Source organism: Phaethon aethereus, assembly GCF_964289735.1.
Source record: "Phaethon aethereus genome assembly, chromosome: 2".
Lineage (NCBI taxonomy): Eukaryota > Metazoa > Chordata > Aves > Phaethontiformes > Phaethontidae > Phaethon > Phaethon aethereus.
Window position 1 is genome coordinate 153636931 of NC_138582.1, and position 18582 is coordinate 153655512.

The window sequence follows — 18582 nt, forward strand, 5'->3', positions numbered from 1 at the left end:
TCCTTTAAGCCCCTGTCAGCTCCCCAACATCAACTACCCCAAACAGTGCTTCCATGTCAAGCACTTGAAGTGTTGAGGGCAATTCAAAGTCCATGAGGGATATTGTTAGTGCTGCACATTTGAGTGGAAGATGTGTCCAGAGTATGGTGATAGATGGAAGAATTAAACCTAGACCAGACAGAGGGTCAGACAGCTTAGTTTCTGTAAAGTTAGCATGCTTTCAAAAATGTCTTTTCAATTAGAATACCAACATTAAGAAAGCCTCTGATGCAATAGGAACCATATGTGTTTAACATATCCAGCTTTGCTATCTTTGACATCTAAATATTCAGTTTAAAGAAAATTAAGACATTTGTTTACAAAGAACTAGTTTATGTGTTTACAGGACTAAGCTGAATGTTTTTAGATGGAACAATTATACACTAGCCATTTCCCTTCATCTTCCCTTGTTTCAGGAAGGAATATTACTGTGAAGAAGGAATGTGTTTTCGATGTGGACAGCTGGAGGTACAGAAAACTTTCTGTCACATGGAACAAATGCAGCAAACTCGTTTACGGGCTGTTCTCTTACAGAGACTAAGTATTAGGAGCTCATTACACTATGATGCAAAACCCCACTCATTCAGAAGTGTGCTAATGATTGTGACCCAAAGAAGAGTTAATTCAGATGGAATCCAGGAAAATGAGGCAGCACAGAAACCTCATCAGCAGTCCAATCACATGACAAAACGTGAGACATCTCCAAAGCCAGTGCCTGCCAAAAAAGAAAGGCTGCTGCAAGAAAAATACGTTCACAGCTTGATATCTGGGTCTCGTGACTGCTATCCAAACAAGGAGTAAAAGTGGTACTATATAATGTGGCAGGGTAAACAGAAACACCCACTCGTCATCACCAATCATGTTTTTAATTCAGATAAATTCTGTTTCTTTAAAAAATGATGGGGGGAAAAGAAACAAAACCTTTTGTTGAACTTGAAAATGATATGTATAATCTGATCTAGCATGACATATTCTAGGTTCGTATATATCATGAACTATATAGGAATGCATGATTTGCCATGCTGGATCAGACTATCGGTCCATCCCAGGTGATGTCCTTCCTATGCTACTGACTGATGCTCATCTCAGAAAAGCAGAAAGATGTTGCTCTCAACCAACTATGCAATAGGTTAAGAAGATTTTCTGCCTGCAACTTACAGATGATGACTTGAAAAATTTTCACAAAGGCGATCTGATCTGCAAAACTACAGAAAGGAGTAGACCTGGGAGAAATGAAAACTTTCAGGAACACTGGGTCAGAGAAGCCTCCACATTTGGCCAAACTGTATTACAGTTACAGTTTTCAAAACAGGTCTTGGTGGGATTCACCAAAGTCTGTGTTGGGTATGATTGAGCCAAAGCATGAAAACTCTTCTATACTTTTGTGTCCAGCTTAGTCAGGGATTGCGGATGTACCAAGAAACAGGGAAATTAATAACCACACACCCCACACAGACACCTCCCCCCTGACCACTGCCACCAGAACTAGAGTATTTCCCAGTCCCAGACTAAGTTATTTTTTTTCTCTAAGTTGTGAGCAACAGTTTGGATTAATTTGCTTTGTGTTCGAAGCAAGGTCATACCCTTTTCTGGAAGTGTATTTGTCTGTGTAACATGGAAAAAAATGCCAAGACATAGTAATTAGATTCAAAGGTGCCTTCCAAGAAGAGTGGTAAAATATGTATCTTGAATGCTTATCTACCCTTGTTTGTCAAACACTTTGAAAGGGAGAAATTTCAAATTTCTTATTTTGCATTGTGAAAAATGCTAATATCTCCTGTGCTTCCCTAATTTGTTCTAGAGCCCTTCCTGATTACACTCCAGATTCCTACCACTATCTCCTGGTAGGAAATCTCTGTTTCCCCAGTATTTTCTATTCTCACCTTCATCTCTTTGATCTCTTTTCTCTCATCTTCCTTCCCCTCCATTGCTCTCTTCTTTCCTCTTCCTTTCTGTGCTGGTCCTCAATTCTGCATTCCCCTTTCCTCATCCTCTCTCAGCACTCGCCTCTCTTTACAATCCTCCAAAAGTTTCTGTTCTTTATTTTGCCACCTGTGTTTATTTTCTGGCTGTGAGTTTTCCTTTTTCCCCTTCATCCCCATCCTTTCTTCTACCTTTTGCCTCCTAGAGCTAAAACAATACTCCAGCCATAATCTACCTGAAAAGCGAGGTACATCTTTTAAGTCCATCGTCACTACTGAAGGGATGAAAAGTGTCTCAAAAAGAGCTAAATGACTATTCCATTGACTGCCCTGGACAAACAAGTGTAGCTTCCATTGACAGCTGGAGGAGTTCAGTGCCTGCGTCAAGCTGTTCCCCCTTTGCTACCAGTCATTGTTTCGCATGGGAGTCCTGCTATAGCAATCTGTCCCCACACCAGGGCACAGACAGACAGAATTTCTTGCAGTGGCCGCAGGGTGTCGGTGATGAGAAAAACAACTCAGATAATATAAGCCTTTTCTTCACTCTTAACTGAGAATGGCATCTAACACAAGTGAAAACCTTGTTGAAACTTAAAAGACCAAGGAAGAGGTCTGTATAAACATGGAGACAGTTACGCACCCCTTCACCCGCGGTGTTCTGCTGGATCTCTAAGAAAATACCAAAACATCACAAGAAAAGTTCCTTGTAGGGCATGCATCGTGTAATTAATATCACAACTAATGAAAATCTCTGTCTTGGCTTCAAGTGAAGTGGTTTAACATCCTGTGAAAGGACAGAATTACACCACACAAGCAATTAGGTCAAGAGGATAAAAAGACCAAGAAGCATTGATTCCCTGAACTTCTTGAGATTTGCCCATCAAAACAGTAAATATTTGCTTTCCAAGACAAAACAAGGTAATAGAAACATGCACTAGAAATCATCCTTATGGCCAATGCTCCAGAGAAAATACTGGGGATCATTTTCGTTTTTCATGGTGAATGCACCACCCCTATAAAACCCCTCAGTCGAAAGCCCGGTTCCTCCCCTCCAGCTGGTGCTGCCTGGGCAAGCTAGAGCTGTCTATGCATGGCCCAATCCAACTTGCACACTCCATTTTTCAAAGTTTTCTCTGTTTTCTTTGTCTCCCTCTTTTTATATGGCTTCTAGTGGTTTTTTGTGTGTGTTTTTGCTGCTGCTTGCTTCCCACCCTTACCACTCTCCAACTGCTTGCCGGGCAGGCACAGCAATTCCATGTAAGGAACGCGGGGAAAAGAAGCATTCCTTGATTTTTCTGTGCACAGCAACTTGCACGACATTTGATCATACACAGAGATTAAGTCATTCATGAATAGGGCCCAAAGGGAGGAACAACTCCAGAAAAACAACCCTCCTCGCTGGTAGTGCAGCATCCAGGACTCCGCAGTCATTACTGCCACACTCACAGTTCGTAGCCGATCTGGCAAAGCGAGGAATCCAACTGCAGGCTCTGTGGTTTAAATAAAATGTATCTACAGCAGCTTGGATCAATGTTTAAAAATGTTCCATGTTATTTTAGTCCAAGGACAAGCTTTTAAAATTAAAAGAAAACTTTGGCTTTAATTATAGATTAAAAGTGAAAGTTGTTTAAAAAGAATGCGTAGTCTGAGAAGAGTAGTAATAGAAATTATTTAAAATTTAAAACTCGTTCTTCTCTCTCCCAGAATGTGACAAGTCTCCTTGTGAATATTTAAAACAAAAGTTTGAAAGTGATTAATTTGTGGACAATATTTAGGGTGCTTCTGCCTTGCTGCCGTGGATCTTTGGCACAGCTCAACTTTTTCCTACACTTACACTTTCAAGCTAAAATGTCAGATTTTGATCCATGTTGCAATGGCCAAAAAAGAACCACAATTGTAACCTTTACCTCCTTTTCCTCTAAATTTTGTTAATACATATGTGTGATGCAGCAAATGTCACCACCCTATACATAAATGCAAAGGGTTTATTCCAGATCAGCTACGAGCAATGTGATCCCAAAGTGGTTAGGTGCTACAATGGAGAAGCTGCTGCTCTTGGGATGATTTTCAGCAACAATTGCCCATCTGAAAATCATTAGTGCATAGCAGTGGATTTTCCACATGTTCATATGCTGGACAAGCAGGTTGCCCTTGAAGTATGGTTCCCGGGGGGAAGAAGGAAAACCCAGAGAAAAGTATTCTATTGTCAGATCACGGTTTCGCTAGAGCCAGACAAAAATATGGTCAAGCATTCACTTGGCTGCTCTGCTGGCAAAATGATAGGGTACCGAAATGGAGACAGCTAATGAGGAAGGCAAAGAATGAAGCTCAGGAAGAAGATCTTAAAGGAGTACAGATATTTTTTTCTTTTAAAAAATCAGAAATAGAGTTAAGTATACAAATTGAATTACTTTCAGATTACTGACCTTTATTTTTATAAGGCCAAAAAGGTTTAGAAGGGGTAGCATTTTCCCAATAAAGTATCTCATTTTTAACTTAGCTGTGTTTGAAGCTCCAGTGAGAAAGTATTGAAGGAGCCTAAATAAAAAAGGGTATGAATATAACTAGGCAGTATTTGATATTTAATGCCCCATTAATCGATAATTTGGCTTGAAGGAGGAAGAAAGTTGGCAAAAGGGAATGGAATTCTTTAGCTCCTTGTTTTACTTAAAAAAAATTCCCAATGGGCTTCACTTAAACAAAGAACTTTAGTTTTCCACTGGAAAGACAAAAAGAAAATCTTGGTCTAGCATGTCCTGCCACATGCTTTAACTACACAGTAAAAGAGTATGTACTTGGATCCCAAGCACATTTCAGAAGTGTAGTATTTATTAGCTGCTCTGTTGCCAAGTTCCACTATTATCATTTTATTATAACTAAGGTATATTTTTACTAACTATATTATATTTAGGTCTTTAGTTTAAGCATTTGAAGGTCTCGGAGTGTCACGTACAGATGACATACAATATATCGCAGGAATTTGTTGATTTTCTCTCTCCTCCTCTCCGCTATAGTTACCCTGTATCTGTGATTTCAGGGCATTTGACTTTCCTAAACCCGTAATTCAGCTGTAAAGATACGCAGGGACCCAGGGAGCAGAATCCTTGGATGGAGTAGAGCTCGCCAAGGACGAAGGTGAGCCCTGTTACTGGATAGCCCGTGGCACGCGCGTCCCTCGCACCCCGCAGGGCAGTGCAAACCCACCTCTCCCCACTACCCCCGTCAGACACCTTGCTCCCATCCTCCTCTGCTGCCCTTCGCCCAGCTCACCCAGACCTGGCTTTTTGCCGAGACCTCCTGTTCCCAGCTGGGGCCGCAGGCTGGTTTTTCATACACAGGAGGTATTGCGTGGTGGGACACAGGCTCTCCGCGGGCAAGTTTGCCCCAGCAGAGCAATGTCCCACATCCCTCGATAAAGGAGTTTTGGTCCCGTAGGGAGCACGGACCTGCTGCCTTGAGGCTGTTGGGATGGGATGGAAAGAGGACGTGGCCATGAGGCAGGAGAGGGTTTTGGTGGGCTCACATTGGGCTAGGTGTTGCCCCTGCTCTGGGCAGGGAAGGGGTGTCTCCAAGCAGCCACGATGCCCACAGAGATGAGAGCTCCTCAAACCTCAGCAAGCGCAGCAGTACCGTGGCGCTGAATACAGCCTTTATTTTTCCTATTTTGTGCAAGGAATGAAGGAAGAACAGTACTCAAATATGAGCACTTACATTCTCTGAGGGTCACAGTCTTTGATCTGTGAGCAAAGATCCCACTGAAAGCAGCTGGAGTTCACCAAATGAAGTTTGGAAAGCTTTGCAAACACATGAACACTGTGTGTCAAACCATGTAGCGTGCTTTGGGGCCAAAACACTCAAAAACCAGACCAGATCTTGGCACATTGGATTTTTGCTTTCTCCAACATAAAACACTTCCAAAGGCTTGGTTTTAAAACATATCCGAGTGCCTTGTCCATCAATTATCAGGTGAAGATAACAGCACTTTGAGTCGGACATCAGATGTAATTATTAGCCCCTTTTGAAATAAGAGGGCAGAGAATCAGGGATGTGAATCTGAGAGTGAGTTGAATGAGGTACAGAGGACTGAGAGATTTTAATGACCTTTTCCCTATCTAGATCCACAGCAAACGTTAACAAACGCAAATTAATGCTTATGTGCACTTATAGCAAGGAGAAATTATTATCGCTCACAGTCCCATTAGACAAGGAGTGAAAACAGCAGCAGAAATGCTGGGAGACAGTACTAAAAGGAAAACTGGCTTATTGAAACGCCTGCCATTTTATTAACTTAAAATGTTGAAACAAGCATTTCTTCACTTTGGTTTAGCCAGCAAAAAAAGGCTTTTGCATAAAACAAAGGATCACTGGGATCAATACCTGCAGGTCAGCTTTGTCTTCTCTGCTGACCTCCATGAACAGGATTTTGAGCTTTGCTGGGCAAGCTGGAATAAGCACCTCAGTGAGGTATGGGATTTGAAAGGGAGATATCTCATAATGTGTGGATAACGCAGCTGGGAGCCCCTTTTTCTCTGTCTTTGCAAAGTTCATTGCTGTGGTGAACTACTGCACAGCTCTGAGCTGAAGGAGTAAGCACAGCAAAAGGGCAAGGCAGCAGGCTTGAATTCCACAGATAGCGTCATCGTAACAGCACTGAGGAAATATATACGTGTGTGTATGTATATATATGAAAGATTGTGCGATGTACAAATACCACTACAGTCTCTGCAGCTGGCCAGAGCAGGACAGCTTTTTTGGGTTCTCCTCACTTCAAAAAGTGTCTCTAAACATCCAGTACTACTGGGATTCAGTACTTAGGAAGCCCATAACAACTGCAATTCTGGTATTGCAGACAGGGACGGGCCCCAGGCTTCACAAGCACCCGTGCTCCCAGCTGACACTGGTCTCAGGCTGCACTGGGCCCTTACTGACACTGCTTCCACCGCCAGCACGAACAGGGCGACGGCCACCCGGAGCTCTCCCCGACAGGAACAAACGCCGTTGACTTCTGGAGGAAGCTCCTATTTGAAGATGATGGAAACGAAATAATGATGAAGTAACCAACACCTACACCAGCTAAACAACATGAGAGGGAGAAAAGGAGGACAATGAATTTTAGCGTGTCCCCTCCTGTGCAAAGTGGCCATAAATAGTCAGGAAGAGACCGTTTAATTTGCACACCAGCTCCAGGACCTGCTCCCCAAGCAGTTGCCCATCCAGGCTCCCCACGGCTTTCCCCACAATGGCGCAAAGTTGGACCCCGCTCATTGAGGTGGTGTCGTGCTTTAACCCCAGCTGGCAACTAAGCCCCACGCAGCCGCTCGCTCACTCCCCGCCCAGGTGGGACGGGGGAGAGAATCAGAAGAGTAAAAGTAAGAACACTCATGGGCTGAGATAAAGACAGTTGAATAGGTAAAGCAAAAGCTGCGCACGCAAGGAAAGCAGAACAAGGAATTCATTCACCACTCCCCATGGGCAGGCAGGTGTTCAGCCATCTCCAGGGTAGCAGGGCTCCATCAGGCGTAATGGTTTCTTGGGAAGACAGACGCCACTACTCCCAACAACCCTCCCTTCCTTCTTCTCCCCCCAGCTTTATATGCTGAGCATGATGTCATATGGTATGGAATAACCCTTTGGTCAGCTGGGGTCAGCTGTCCTGGCTGAGTCCTCTCCCAGCTTTTTGTGCACCCCCAGCCCACTCGCTGGTGGGGTGAGAAGCTGAAAAGGCCTTGACTCTGTGTAAGCACTGCTCAGCAGTAACGAAAACATCCCTGTGTTATCAACACTGTTTTCAGCAAAACATAGCCCCATACTGGCTACTATGAAGAAAATTAACTCTATCCCAGCCAAACCCAACACAGGTGGGAAGAGCAATTAGAAGAGCAGGGTCCCGGGATGAAAATCGCCCTGAAGTCAACAGCCGAGACAAATTCTCCAGCACACCAAGATCTCATTAAAACTGCCCACAGTGTCTAGCCCACAAAGTACATCTAGTGCAAGGAGAGCAATCCTGCTGCTGTTTTGCAATGCATTACAAAATACCTTGGCTAGCGGAAAGAATTTGAGGCAATTCACTTCTGAAGGGCCAGGTCATGAAGAGCCTTCATTTTTCCAGCAAACTGGATTTAAGTTGACAAATAGTAACTGAGAGAAAAAAAGCCTGACAAAGTAAAGGGGAGATGGAGAAACCGACAACATTTAACTTGATCTTCGACAGTGTAAATCTGTCAATACCCACAAATGACCACATGGCCATATGCCAGTTTTTACTTTGAGATACCATAACTAAGACATTTGGCTGGTACCTCACATTGGAAAGAAAGTTTTTACATTTAGAAATGTAAAACATTGTAACATTTAAGGAATTTTGGCTACAGCCCACTAGCCAGCCTTCCCTCAGCTTCAGCTAAGGGATTATTTTGAATGTTGCTTTGCTTTTCATGCATCTGTTGCCTAAATCAATGTGGAGGCATGAGGGAGGGACTGAAAATTGGCCCTAGAAATAGCGGTATATTTTAGTGTCATAACTGAGAGTCTTGGCAATCCCTTTTAACTTGAAATGTCAGTGCCATACCAAACGATCTGGTCATCATAACCTCAACTTCTGGCCATCGGTGAAAGAACAGAGATAGAGTCTCCAACATCAGGTTTCAAGGCCACTGTGAAAAATTCAGGAAAACACATTTCATGGCTTGTTGGAATTTCGCTTTACCTATTTTTGTGTGTTTCTTTTCAGCTGTTCCAGCTCTAGCTGTTTATCTGATCTCTTTCTGTTTGAATTGTTTTTACTTTTTCCAGATTTTCTACAATGCAGTCTACTTCTCCAACTTACTTTCCTTCTTTAAACTCCTGCACCTTTTTTTGTAGCTCACATAAAACTCACTTATATTATACAAGCCTTTTGCGTGCTTTCACTGTTAGGACATATTTCTCCTTTAACAGATCTAAAGTGGCTATCTGATGCCAATTTAATGCCATGAAGCATAAAAGACTTCAAATGGTCTTTAGTATCACTGATAATCTCCACATCTACCCACTGTATCTCATAAACAAATTTTTAAGTTTGGAGTGAAGCGAATTAAATAAAACAGAATCCAACCCCGCTCCTCTGTTTCTGGATAATTCAAAATTAGAAATTGAATTTTATGGATGAAGGGACATTTTTCCAGAACAGGTGTTTTTATGAGCACCCCCCTTCCTCCATCAGGATGGCAAAAATCTCATATACAAACTATACGCATAGGTTCCCCACATTTTCCAAATACAATTAGGGAGATTTCCAAGTGGCCAGGTATAAAGTGATCCACAGCCTAACGTTAGTCCACATAGAGATTCCAGGCTCTCCCTTCAATCCACGTCTCAAATTGTGCCAAAACCCTCCCGAAAGCTTCTCTGTGAATACACATGGAAGATCAGAAGTCTGGTCTCGCTAAACTGCTTTCATCATTATGTTTCTGGTATTCACATTATGGACAAATGACCTAAAAAATTTCAGTTAAACACATAAAAGAGTTTTTTTAAGTTACAGAATGACTTTCAAAAACCACAGACCTGCAAAGGGAAATAGGATTTGCTGGATCAGATAAGATTACTAGTCTATCTGGTCAGGCACGTTCAGTGTGTAGCTTTTTAGAAAATAAAATTAAAATGGGAGGAAGTGACAACGAACAGAAGTGATTTTGCAGTTCAATCTGAATCAGCTTCCAAGATATTTTAAGAAGAATCAATCAAAAATCGCACTCAAAACAATCTGGTCTTTTTATTTCCTTATTTTTTTCTATTATGATCAACAGATAAATTCTACTGTTCACATCAACGTGAATACAATCTCTTACGCTACCTGGGGGTAATCAAACCCTGCTTTGGAGCAAGACCCTGTAGAGTTTCAAGTGTTTGCCACCCACATCAAAATATTGCCATGGTAAGCACAATGCATGTGCTTCTGCATGTAAGCAAACGCAAAAAAACCCATAACATTTTCTTTGTTTACTGCTGTGTACAAACAAGCTGCTTTCCACTAGTGTCACCACCGGCATAAAATATTTCAAACTCCAGGGCTACTGAGAAGCTCACAGTTTTATTCAGCAGTCATCATGCTCCAAATTTACAAGCCTGACTCGCATGGTTATTACTGGGATGTACCTGCTTAAATCCCTTCCACAGATGGGAGAACGAACACTGCCCATGCCAAGTTTCAGTCTGGATTGAATTTTTACAGCTGGGTCATAAATTTGCGGATTAAAAGGGTTCTAATGGAAACACAGATACAGCCCTAACTACGGTAACATGAACGGCAGCACTGCAACACTGCGCGGGGGATGAGCCGCGCTACAAGCAGCATCTACCAGGACGTTACCCAAAGTCGCGGTATTTCTCCCCAGCAGCGGAAGGAGGCTGGGACACATAGGAACCCCACGCCAGGTATGAAGTTTCAATGCAGACGTTTTTCCAGAAAGAAGTGAAACTTTTATGGGCTCGCCATTCCTTTAAATTTACTGCCCCAGAATGTGAAAACTCCAGCCCTTGTCCCCCTCCTGCAGATTACGGCGTTAATAAGTGTCACCGAAGACAGCGGTTACCGGTGAAGGAGATGATAGATTTCATATGTAAAAGTAATTCACTGTGCAAAAAGGAAGGGTTTTGTCCCTGTAATTGCTCCTTCTTCCCCATGCAGGTGCCACGGGCAGATGTCTCGGAGCAGGGGCAGAGCCAGCTGGAGACCCACGTGAGCCCCGAGGAGCAGAACAGGCACGTTTCGGCGTTGGAGCCCGTGCAAGTCTTGCTCGCAACCCAGCACCGGGGTGGATTTGCCTCCAGCCACAGCTTTGCACTCAAAAGCACTTTCCAATCAGTGATACAGACACTTAAGTGTGTGATTTCAAAGCCACTCCTGATGGGATGATAGCACACGTCTCTGTGTTTCTGTCTTTGCAAACACTCTTGCGTTTTGTTCCTCTTTTTCTCTCTTTCATGTTCAAAATCGTGCCATATTTTTCATGTTCATTGGCCTACATCCCCTCTTTGGCACAAAGAGCTGACGATCACATCTTGCTGCCAGGTTTCCCGGGCAGGGAAGAGAGCGGACATACCCTCCTTCGTGCCCCCAGAAGCGTTACCGGGGGAAAACCGCAGCGGCTGGGCTCCTCTGCAACGCAGCACCGGGGACGACCCACGGGATGTGGCCAGTGCTGCACCGCTCCGTCCCCGGCTGCCGTGCCGGGGCTGCAGCGCCCAGGGCTTCCTGCTGCTCCGCGAGCAGTGCATGTCCCCGTTATCCTGGCTCGTTACCTCTCTCTGCCCTCGTTTGAGTAGTGCTTCCTTTCGCAGCCTCTCACAGTGGCAGCGGCTGCAGCCGGCCGGCGTTCGCAAGGCTGAGGATCCCCGGAATCGGTGCAAAAGCCATGCCACCTTGCAGCGTGCAAGCCTGACGTTTCTGCTGTAAGAGATCTGCGCAGAAATCTGGCTACCGGGGAAAATCCTGCTCAGGCAGTGGAAGGGGAGAAGGAAGCACACCCACCTCACTAAATCAGTCTTCCCAAGCTGTAGTTTCACACGCTTTTTAAATACTCCTTAAATTAACTGCTAATTTTCTTACTAATTTCCCTATTATATTCATTACTAGCCATGCAGTCTACAGCTAAAACTGCAAAACAGCCTGATTTATGATCATGTGCTTTTCCATGCACATAATTTCCTGAAACATTCACATTTGGGCTGGCCCCAGGTTTTAAGACCAAGCGTAATTCTGAGGACTTTTTGAACAATGGGAAAATGGGAATAAATATTTCTTTCTCTCTGAACACACACCTTCGCTAAATGAACGAGGCCTGAGGCTTGCCAGGGAACAGCCCTTGCTGAGGCCTGGAGCACTGGCTAAGTCTAAAGAGGAGCATTAAAATATATAGTTGTTAGCCATCGGTGACAGCACCATACATTTTTCCTGCTGTGTCTGAGAGAGGTCTTGGGCAAGCTCAGGGGTCTGCTGCTTTTTTGGCTGCTGCTGTGAGTATTTGCATGGGGAAATTTTAATGGTCTCAGAGGAACAGAGGCGGGCTGCTGTACCAGCACGGGCAGCAGCAACCTGTGGCCATGGAAACATGGCTGATCCCCTGATGGTTTTGGTCTCTCTGATTTTTTGGTCAGATGTTGTCATCTTTTCCATTTCAAATCATTCATGCAAGAACATCTCATTCTCTGCGATGATAAAGCTGTCAGGAGTCCTGAGACGTGCTGCCCTGAAGCAAGCTGACTTGAAGAAAATCCCCTGCGGCCGAACAACTGGCTCGAGCTAGTTTTTACTGGAGTACGCGGAAAATCTGCCATGACATCAACAGAAGCAAAACCAGCAGAGGTGCACACGCACCTCCTCTGCTCCATCGGGTCTCCACAGCGATTATACCCAAATTATATCCACGCACATGCTGCTATTAGAAGCACATCTGACCCGCACGTAGCCCAGTCTCCAGAATCCTTAATATTTTGGGGTTAAGAACACCAACAAAGCCCAAAGCGTTCGTAGCCATTTGCATCTGAAAACAAACAGATAAAACAAGGATGCACAGTGTTCGCACCCAGCACCTGTGAGAAAACAAGTACTCTCTCCTCCCGCAAAACTGACCACGGAAAGCAGGGAGCGGAGCGAAATGGCTGGGAAAAGCCAAGGCTCTCCCCTGCCCGCTGGTACCGGGGTACCCAGGCTTTTGGGAGGGTGCTCTGCCCCCCCGGCGCCATCGATGCTCCCAGCCCTCTCTTCCTCCATCCCCCCACCTGAGAGAGGTCGAAACTGCTACCTTTCCACAAAAAGGATTCAGTTTTGATGAAGCACTGTTTTCCAGCGTCATGTGGAAATAATCCTGACCCGTTCCCCTTGTAGCTCAAATACTGAGAAGCTGAGAAAGTAAAGGGAATGAAAAACCAGCTTATTTGATTTTTGCTGTTCAAACTGAAAGAAATGCAAAAAGTGAACAATCAACTTAAGTAGCGGGGAGTGGGCAGGATCTTTAAAATTCTCAAGTTTGGCCTATCACATCTGGTATATTAAACCTGACACTGTCCCTGTAGTAAAGCCGTTTCCTTTTAATCTTTCTTTAGAAAAAACAACAGAACAGCAAATTAAACGCAATCCTCTCCTCAATTCTCAATTCCATGCTATTTCAGTGTTGACGAATCAGGCCATGTAATAATAAAATTCCTGCAGAAATATGATCTTAGCTGTGTAACCTTCAAATTGCAGTTATGCTGCTGTGTGCATTTAATACTGTACTTGACATTCCCCTTTTCCATTTCACTTCTGGATGACATTAGGATCTGCAACAAGGACCTCCTTCAGCTCTCCCAGGTTACCATTTATTTTAAAGTATCCCCAAGGTCTCCAGCACCGTTTATATCAAACTTGCAAAAGTCACTGGTACTAGCGTTTTTGCGGGTCCCTCGAGTTTTTTCTGAAAACAGGTTCCATTGTGTTCATATTATGCTTTTAAATTTTATAGCTCATTTTTAAATTACATGTTAATTTCTAAAAATGTTGAATTGTGAGGAAAAGTTGGCAAGGACCACACAAAATCATAGCACTGTTCTGCAGCTTGCGTGTGTCTCTCTATAGTACTTATGTGCATGGCTATACCCTTACGTTTAAGTGCTCTGTATGAGTGTGTGCCTGATCCTGCAGTGTGCTGAGGATCTCATCAGAGGCGCTCAGCGTGCCGCAATAAACGATGCAGGATAAATCACAAACTTTGGAGGATCCAAATGAAGGAAAGAAAGGAAGGCGGGAGGAAAGAAAAAGGCAGTAGTAATGAAAACATCAGAAACAGAGCACACTCCTGAGTATAAACATCTAAAAATAGAGATCAAACATCTTCAAAAATGAACCAGTCATTCAAGTGTTTTTTTTTAAAAGCCACCCTCCTTTCCAGGCCTGCAAGTCTTTAGTCTCCTCACTATTTTTATTTGTTTTGGCTTTTCTACTATTCTAAGTAACATATGAAGTGACATCAACGAAAATCTGCCTAACAGAAAAAAGTTAGAAGACTCCCTGTCCTGCCATTTCATCTCTCCTTCTCTCATTTTAATTTTTGCTTTCATTCACCAAACGCTGCTCACCAGACAGCGATATCCCAGAAAGTTGGGATTTTTCATCTCCTCGCGCTACAACGATGCAGAACATTGCGTTCCCGCAGGTGACTGACGACAGGGTACGCGCAGAGCCCTGCAGCGGGATTACAAAGTCAGCGTTTTAGTCATCCGTAAACCAAAGACTGACGTTGCCGCTTTAGATTTACGTCCAGCCTCACTATAAACATCACTAGATATTTTCCTTCTAGATTTCTGGAGTGCTTGCTGCAGTCGGGCTGTTGTTTCTGCGTGCGTTTGTACAACAAATACAGATAGGCAAGTCTGGTTTTAGTTATTCCTGCCACACTGCGAACCTGCTGTGAATGACAGCATGCCAAGGAGTTAATGAAAACTTGTTCTCCAACACAGATTTTTAACTAAACAAAAACACTGAACCAAGCCTTTCAGTGGTCAGTTTAAGACACGTATTTGACCAGTTATATATATTTATACATTATACCTGCACTAGGATTAATCCAAACTGAAATTTCCAGCCTCAAGTGAACACATTCACCTATGTCACGTTATACACATAAGCATATCAGCTTACGACAGAAACGCTTACATATGTGACGCACCTGAGTGTGGCCGCACTCTGCCCCGGCTGCCCCGTCCTCCCCGCGCCGGCTGCCCGCACCGCCTCCCGCGGCGGCTGCCGGCTCCCCGAGCCGCGCAGCCGGAGCGCGATGGAGCAGCGTGGGCACCGCACCTGCGAGGGACCGGCTCGGGGCTTGCTGCTCCCGCCCCAGCACTAAAGCCGCTTCCCACGAGCTCACAATAATCCTGCAGAGGTACAAAGCGAGGCCGTTCTCCTGACAGTCGGTTATATAGCCCGTCCTTCATCTTTACATCGGATTTCCCAGTTGCACGAAGCTAGAGAAGCATATGGTCCTGTGTTTATAAGCATGTTAATGACCGAAATGGGAAACTGTACAACCCACTTTCCTTATAAACTTTAAACTGCAATTTCTTGTTTCTGTCACTGGATGCTGCGCTCATAGCCGGTTAATTTGGTGAGGCTGTTGCGACGCACATGGTCACGCCGACCCTGGGCACCGTGCGAGCGGAGTCGCTCCGGACACACTGATGTACCTGGAATCAGGGTCTGGCTCGTAAGATGAACCAGACGTGGCGAGTAAGCTTTCTACTCACCATCTGCTATGAAAAGTTGCTTTTCCAGGGAAACACAATAAAGAATTTGCTTCAACACCAGTGACTGCCTGCTTTTAGGAGCACAGCAACCTTGCCAAACGTTTCTCAAAAATAAAATGTCACTCGGTTTTCACTCTGTGCTTTTTGAAATACTACTCAAAATGTCTACATAAACTAAAGCATCTAGTAGGGACGTCACAATTCTGCTTAAAAATGAGCTGTTCCACTTAACAAAAAACTGCATCGGGGAGCTTCTTGTAAGTGGTATCTCACTTAAAAGTACACTTGCTGCTTTCAGGAAGGTATGAGTGGTACAGTCTGACATACCCTGGTATTTTGCATAACCAGAATGGATTGCAGCTATTTTTGAGAGCACAGATACAGGTCTGCTACACAACTGCACTGAGAACTGCCACCCCAGGTATTCAAATTACAGAGAAAAGACATTAAAAAATAAAGCGTCCTTATTTATCTCTTCCTATCTAACAATCATTTGGATAACTTCATCTATTTGTAAATAGATTTCATGAATGGATGATAACTTGAAAACACCTTCTTTGTTTGTGAAGGGCTTAGTTCCTGCATGTTATAACATCATCAGAAAACCATTAATGGGACTGTAATTTTGTAGCTTTTTTTTTTTTCTTTCTATCAGCAGGCTACTGCTTGTCTGCTTTGGAAGTGTAAAAAGAATAAAACTATATCCTGAGAGCTGCTGGTCTCATCAAAGGCACTTCAAAACATTAACAAAGAACTGACTTAAATACGATCTCAAGAGGAGTTCCAGGAATGTCAGTTATGAACTTTAAGGACAAATATACTGGTTTTCAGTCATTCCAGTCCAGCTTGTGAACTGACACAGTTACCGTATGCCTGTCTCAGCCTTCCCATTAAAGACCGTATTTTTCAGTGCAGCTTGAAACTTGGCAAGAAGAACTTAATCCAGTAGCAAATTTATTACAATTTTTAAAAAGTCATTGTGTCCATTTTTAAGTTATGGTATAAAAGTACAGAAGAACAGAAGTTTACATATCTGAGCTGCTGCATCTGTTCTTGAGTAACTTTTCACTTAAAAATAAAACTTGGCAGACAATAGGCCCGTAATGCAGAGCAAATGCATTTGGTATGTTGGGAAAAAAAAAACTAAATGAAGAGAGCAAGTTAATTTTGAAACTTACTCATCATGCATGCACTAATCTTGCTCCCCACGAGATCCCATTTCTCTATGGGGCCCCCACTCCCCCCTTGGTCATCCCCGACAACCTGCATGCACCAACTACGTGCTCCTACCCCCGCCAGAGCATACAGCCTTCTCAAATCCTTGTGGCCCCACCACAGCGACAAAAGTCCTATGAAACAGGTCAGGGAAGAGAGAGCAAAGGCTGCAACCCTGAGGGCTTGCAAAGGCGAGGGGCACCCCAACCTGCCTGACCGGGAAGCCAAGGCGAACCAAGTAGAACTATTTTAACTTTAGTGCAAAGCCCTCCAGTATTTTTGGTCAATATTCATCCATCCCAAAAGCGACGCTGCCCGCAGGGTGGTCCCTGGCAGAACTCGCCCCCCAAGAAAGGCCCCGGGACAACATGAAGGGCTTTGGGCTTTTGGCTGCGATGGGTGGAAATCTTGGGATGCTGGCGGAGGCCTCCAGAGCTTGGGATGCAAGACTTCATTTTTGTCAAAGGGGAGAGCCTTTGCCTTACATCCCCAAAGAAATACAGAACAAGCTCCACAAGAGGAGCTTTCCAGCGCTCCCTGCTGCGCAGGGACCTAAGCAGGTTCTGATCTTGCCCTGATTCACACCAATTTACTGGCGTGAACCAGGCAGTCCCATGTGCCGCCTTCTGACTGGTAACACAGCAGGTGATAAAAATCATGCTTTTAAATTTTTATTGATAAGATCAAAATGATAAATTATTCAGAAAAACATTAAGCCAAGACACTTAATGGCCGAGCCTGTGGCCCCTCAGTTCAGCGCACTGTGCCTGGAGAATGATGCAGAAATTGGTCAAAACTCATCCACGTATTCCTAAGAGATGCGTAAGCAGCAAAGGGCCACGCGCTGGAGAAGGCATTCTGAGGACAGAAAAGACGCTGTACAACAGGGGAAGATGTTCACGTGCACTCCACTGGGGGGCATATGGCTCGTGTAAGTGCCACAAACAGCCACCTTGAAATTTCAAAGCCCTCCTCTTCCTTCCAGCTGGGGCCATGGACTGCTTTAGACCTCTAGTCCTCCCTTACTGTAACAGAATGCTCAAGAATTTTCTTCTTCTTTAGGCTTGTCTTAGTGCTGACAAAAACAGCCTGTAAGTGTCATTTCAAAAATCAGCCCCATAGCTCCATTCAAAAAGCAAAGCAGCTTCATTAGTGGTCAGTAACAGCATTTAACTTCAACCTGATAGAACTTATCCAGTGAATGAAAGGAAGAAGAGACAGGAGTGATCCACCCTCGTATGAAGGGGTGGACAGGAGTTACCCACTCTCATGAAAGGCACAATCAGGTGACACTCATTCCAGGTGACACCATCCACCAAAGCCGGCTGTATTAGAAAGGATGCAGAAAGAATCCCTTACCTGTCCGGTAGACAAAATTGCCTTCTGTCTCTGATGATGATGGAGACACCAATTCCTCCTCAAATTCATTGGAACTAAATGAACCAGAGTGATTCCTTTGCCTTGTTTTTTCCATCATAGCTGCATTAGTAGCCATGACATGTCTCAATGAGTCATTTAGGTAGCGATTCAATAAGCTGCTTTTGTATTTGGGGGGTGACACGTAATCCTCATTGGCACTTGTTTCTGGTCTCACTCCTGTTTTTATTACTGAACTTTCAGTTTTAATCACAGTGTGATGAACTGGTTTGTTATATGCCCCTTCATTCATATGGTTTCTTGGAGGATTTTCTCCATCTGAAAAACAAAGGAGAAAAGACACAGTAATGCATCGACTAGCTAATATTTAACAAGAGGCTTTCTCTGCATGTTTTAAATTGCTATAAATATAACTAAAACTAGACAGATTTTTTTTACTTCAGCATTAGACAATGATTTTAATTTTCTTCTGTTCACACATTGCTCACAGTAGTTCCCAGGGTTCTCAGATGTTCCAGCTATTCCAAATTAATTAACTGTAGACAACAGTGTCTGGGTCTAATTTGTTCATGAGCAACACGACGCAGGTAGAAAAAAAATGAGAATTGCCCTAAATCAATGATAAATGTTTCAAAATATGGGTGAATAAGCTGAATTCTTACTATCATAACTTGAAATTTGCTTCTCCTGAGTACTATGACATATATGAGTGCATTTGCTTAAACTGTACTCTTTTAAATTGTCCTGACACCAATCTTTTAAAGAG

General features: G+C 43.8%; 1 protein-coding gene across 1 annotated transcript in view; it reads right to left on the reverse strand.

Annotated features, from left to right (window-relative positions):
• The window catches only part of MKX (mohawk homeobox), a gene marked incomplete at its 3' end in the record, with an annotated part of 47024 nt that overhangs the window by 17755 nt on the left and 10687 nt on the right, over positions 1–18582 (reverse strand). Inside the window, exon 4 of the mRNA XM_082015156.1 lies at positions 17799–18134. Coding sequence (XP_081871282.1) covers positions 17799–18134 — 336 coding nt within the window. The remainder of the gene's footprint in view (positions 1–17798; positions 18135–18582) is intronic.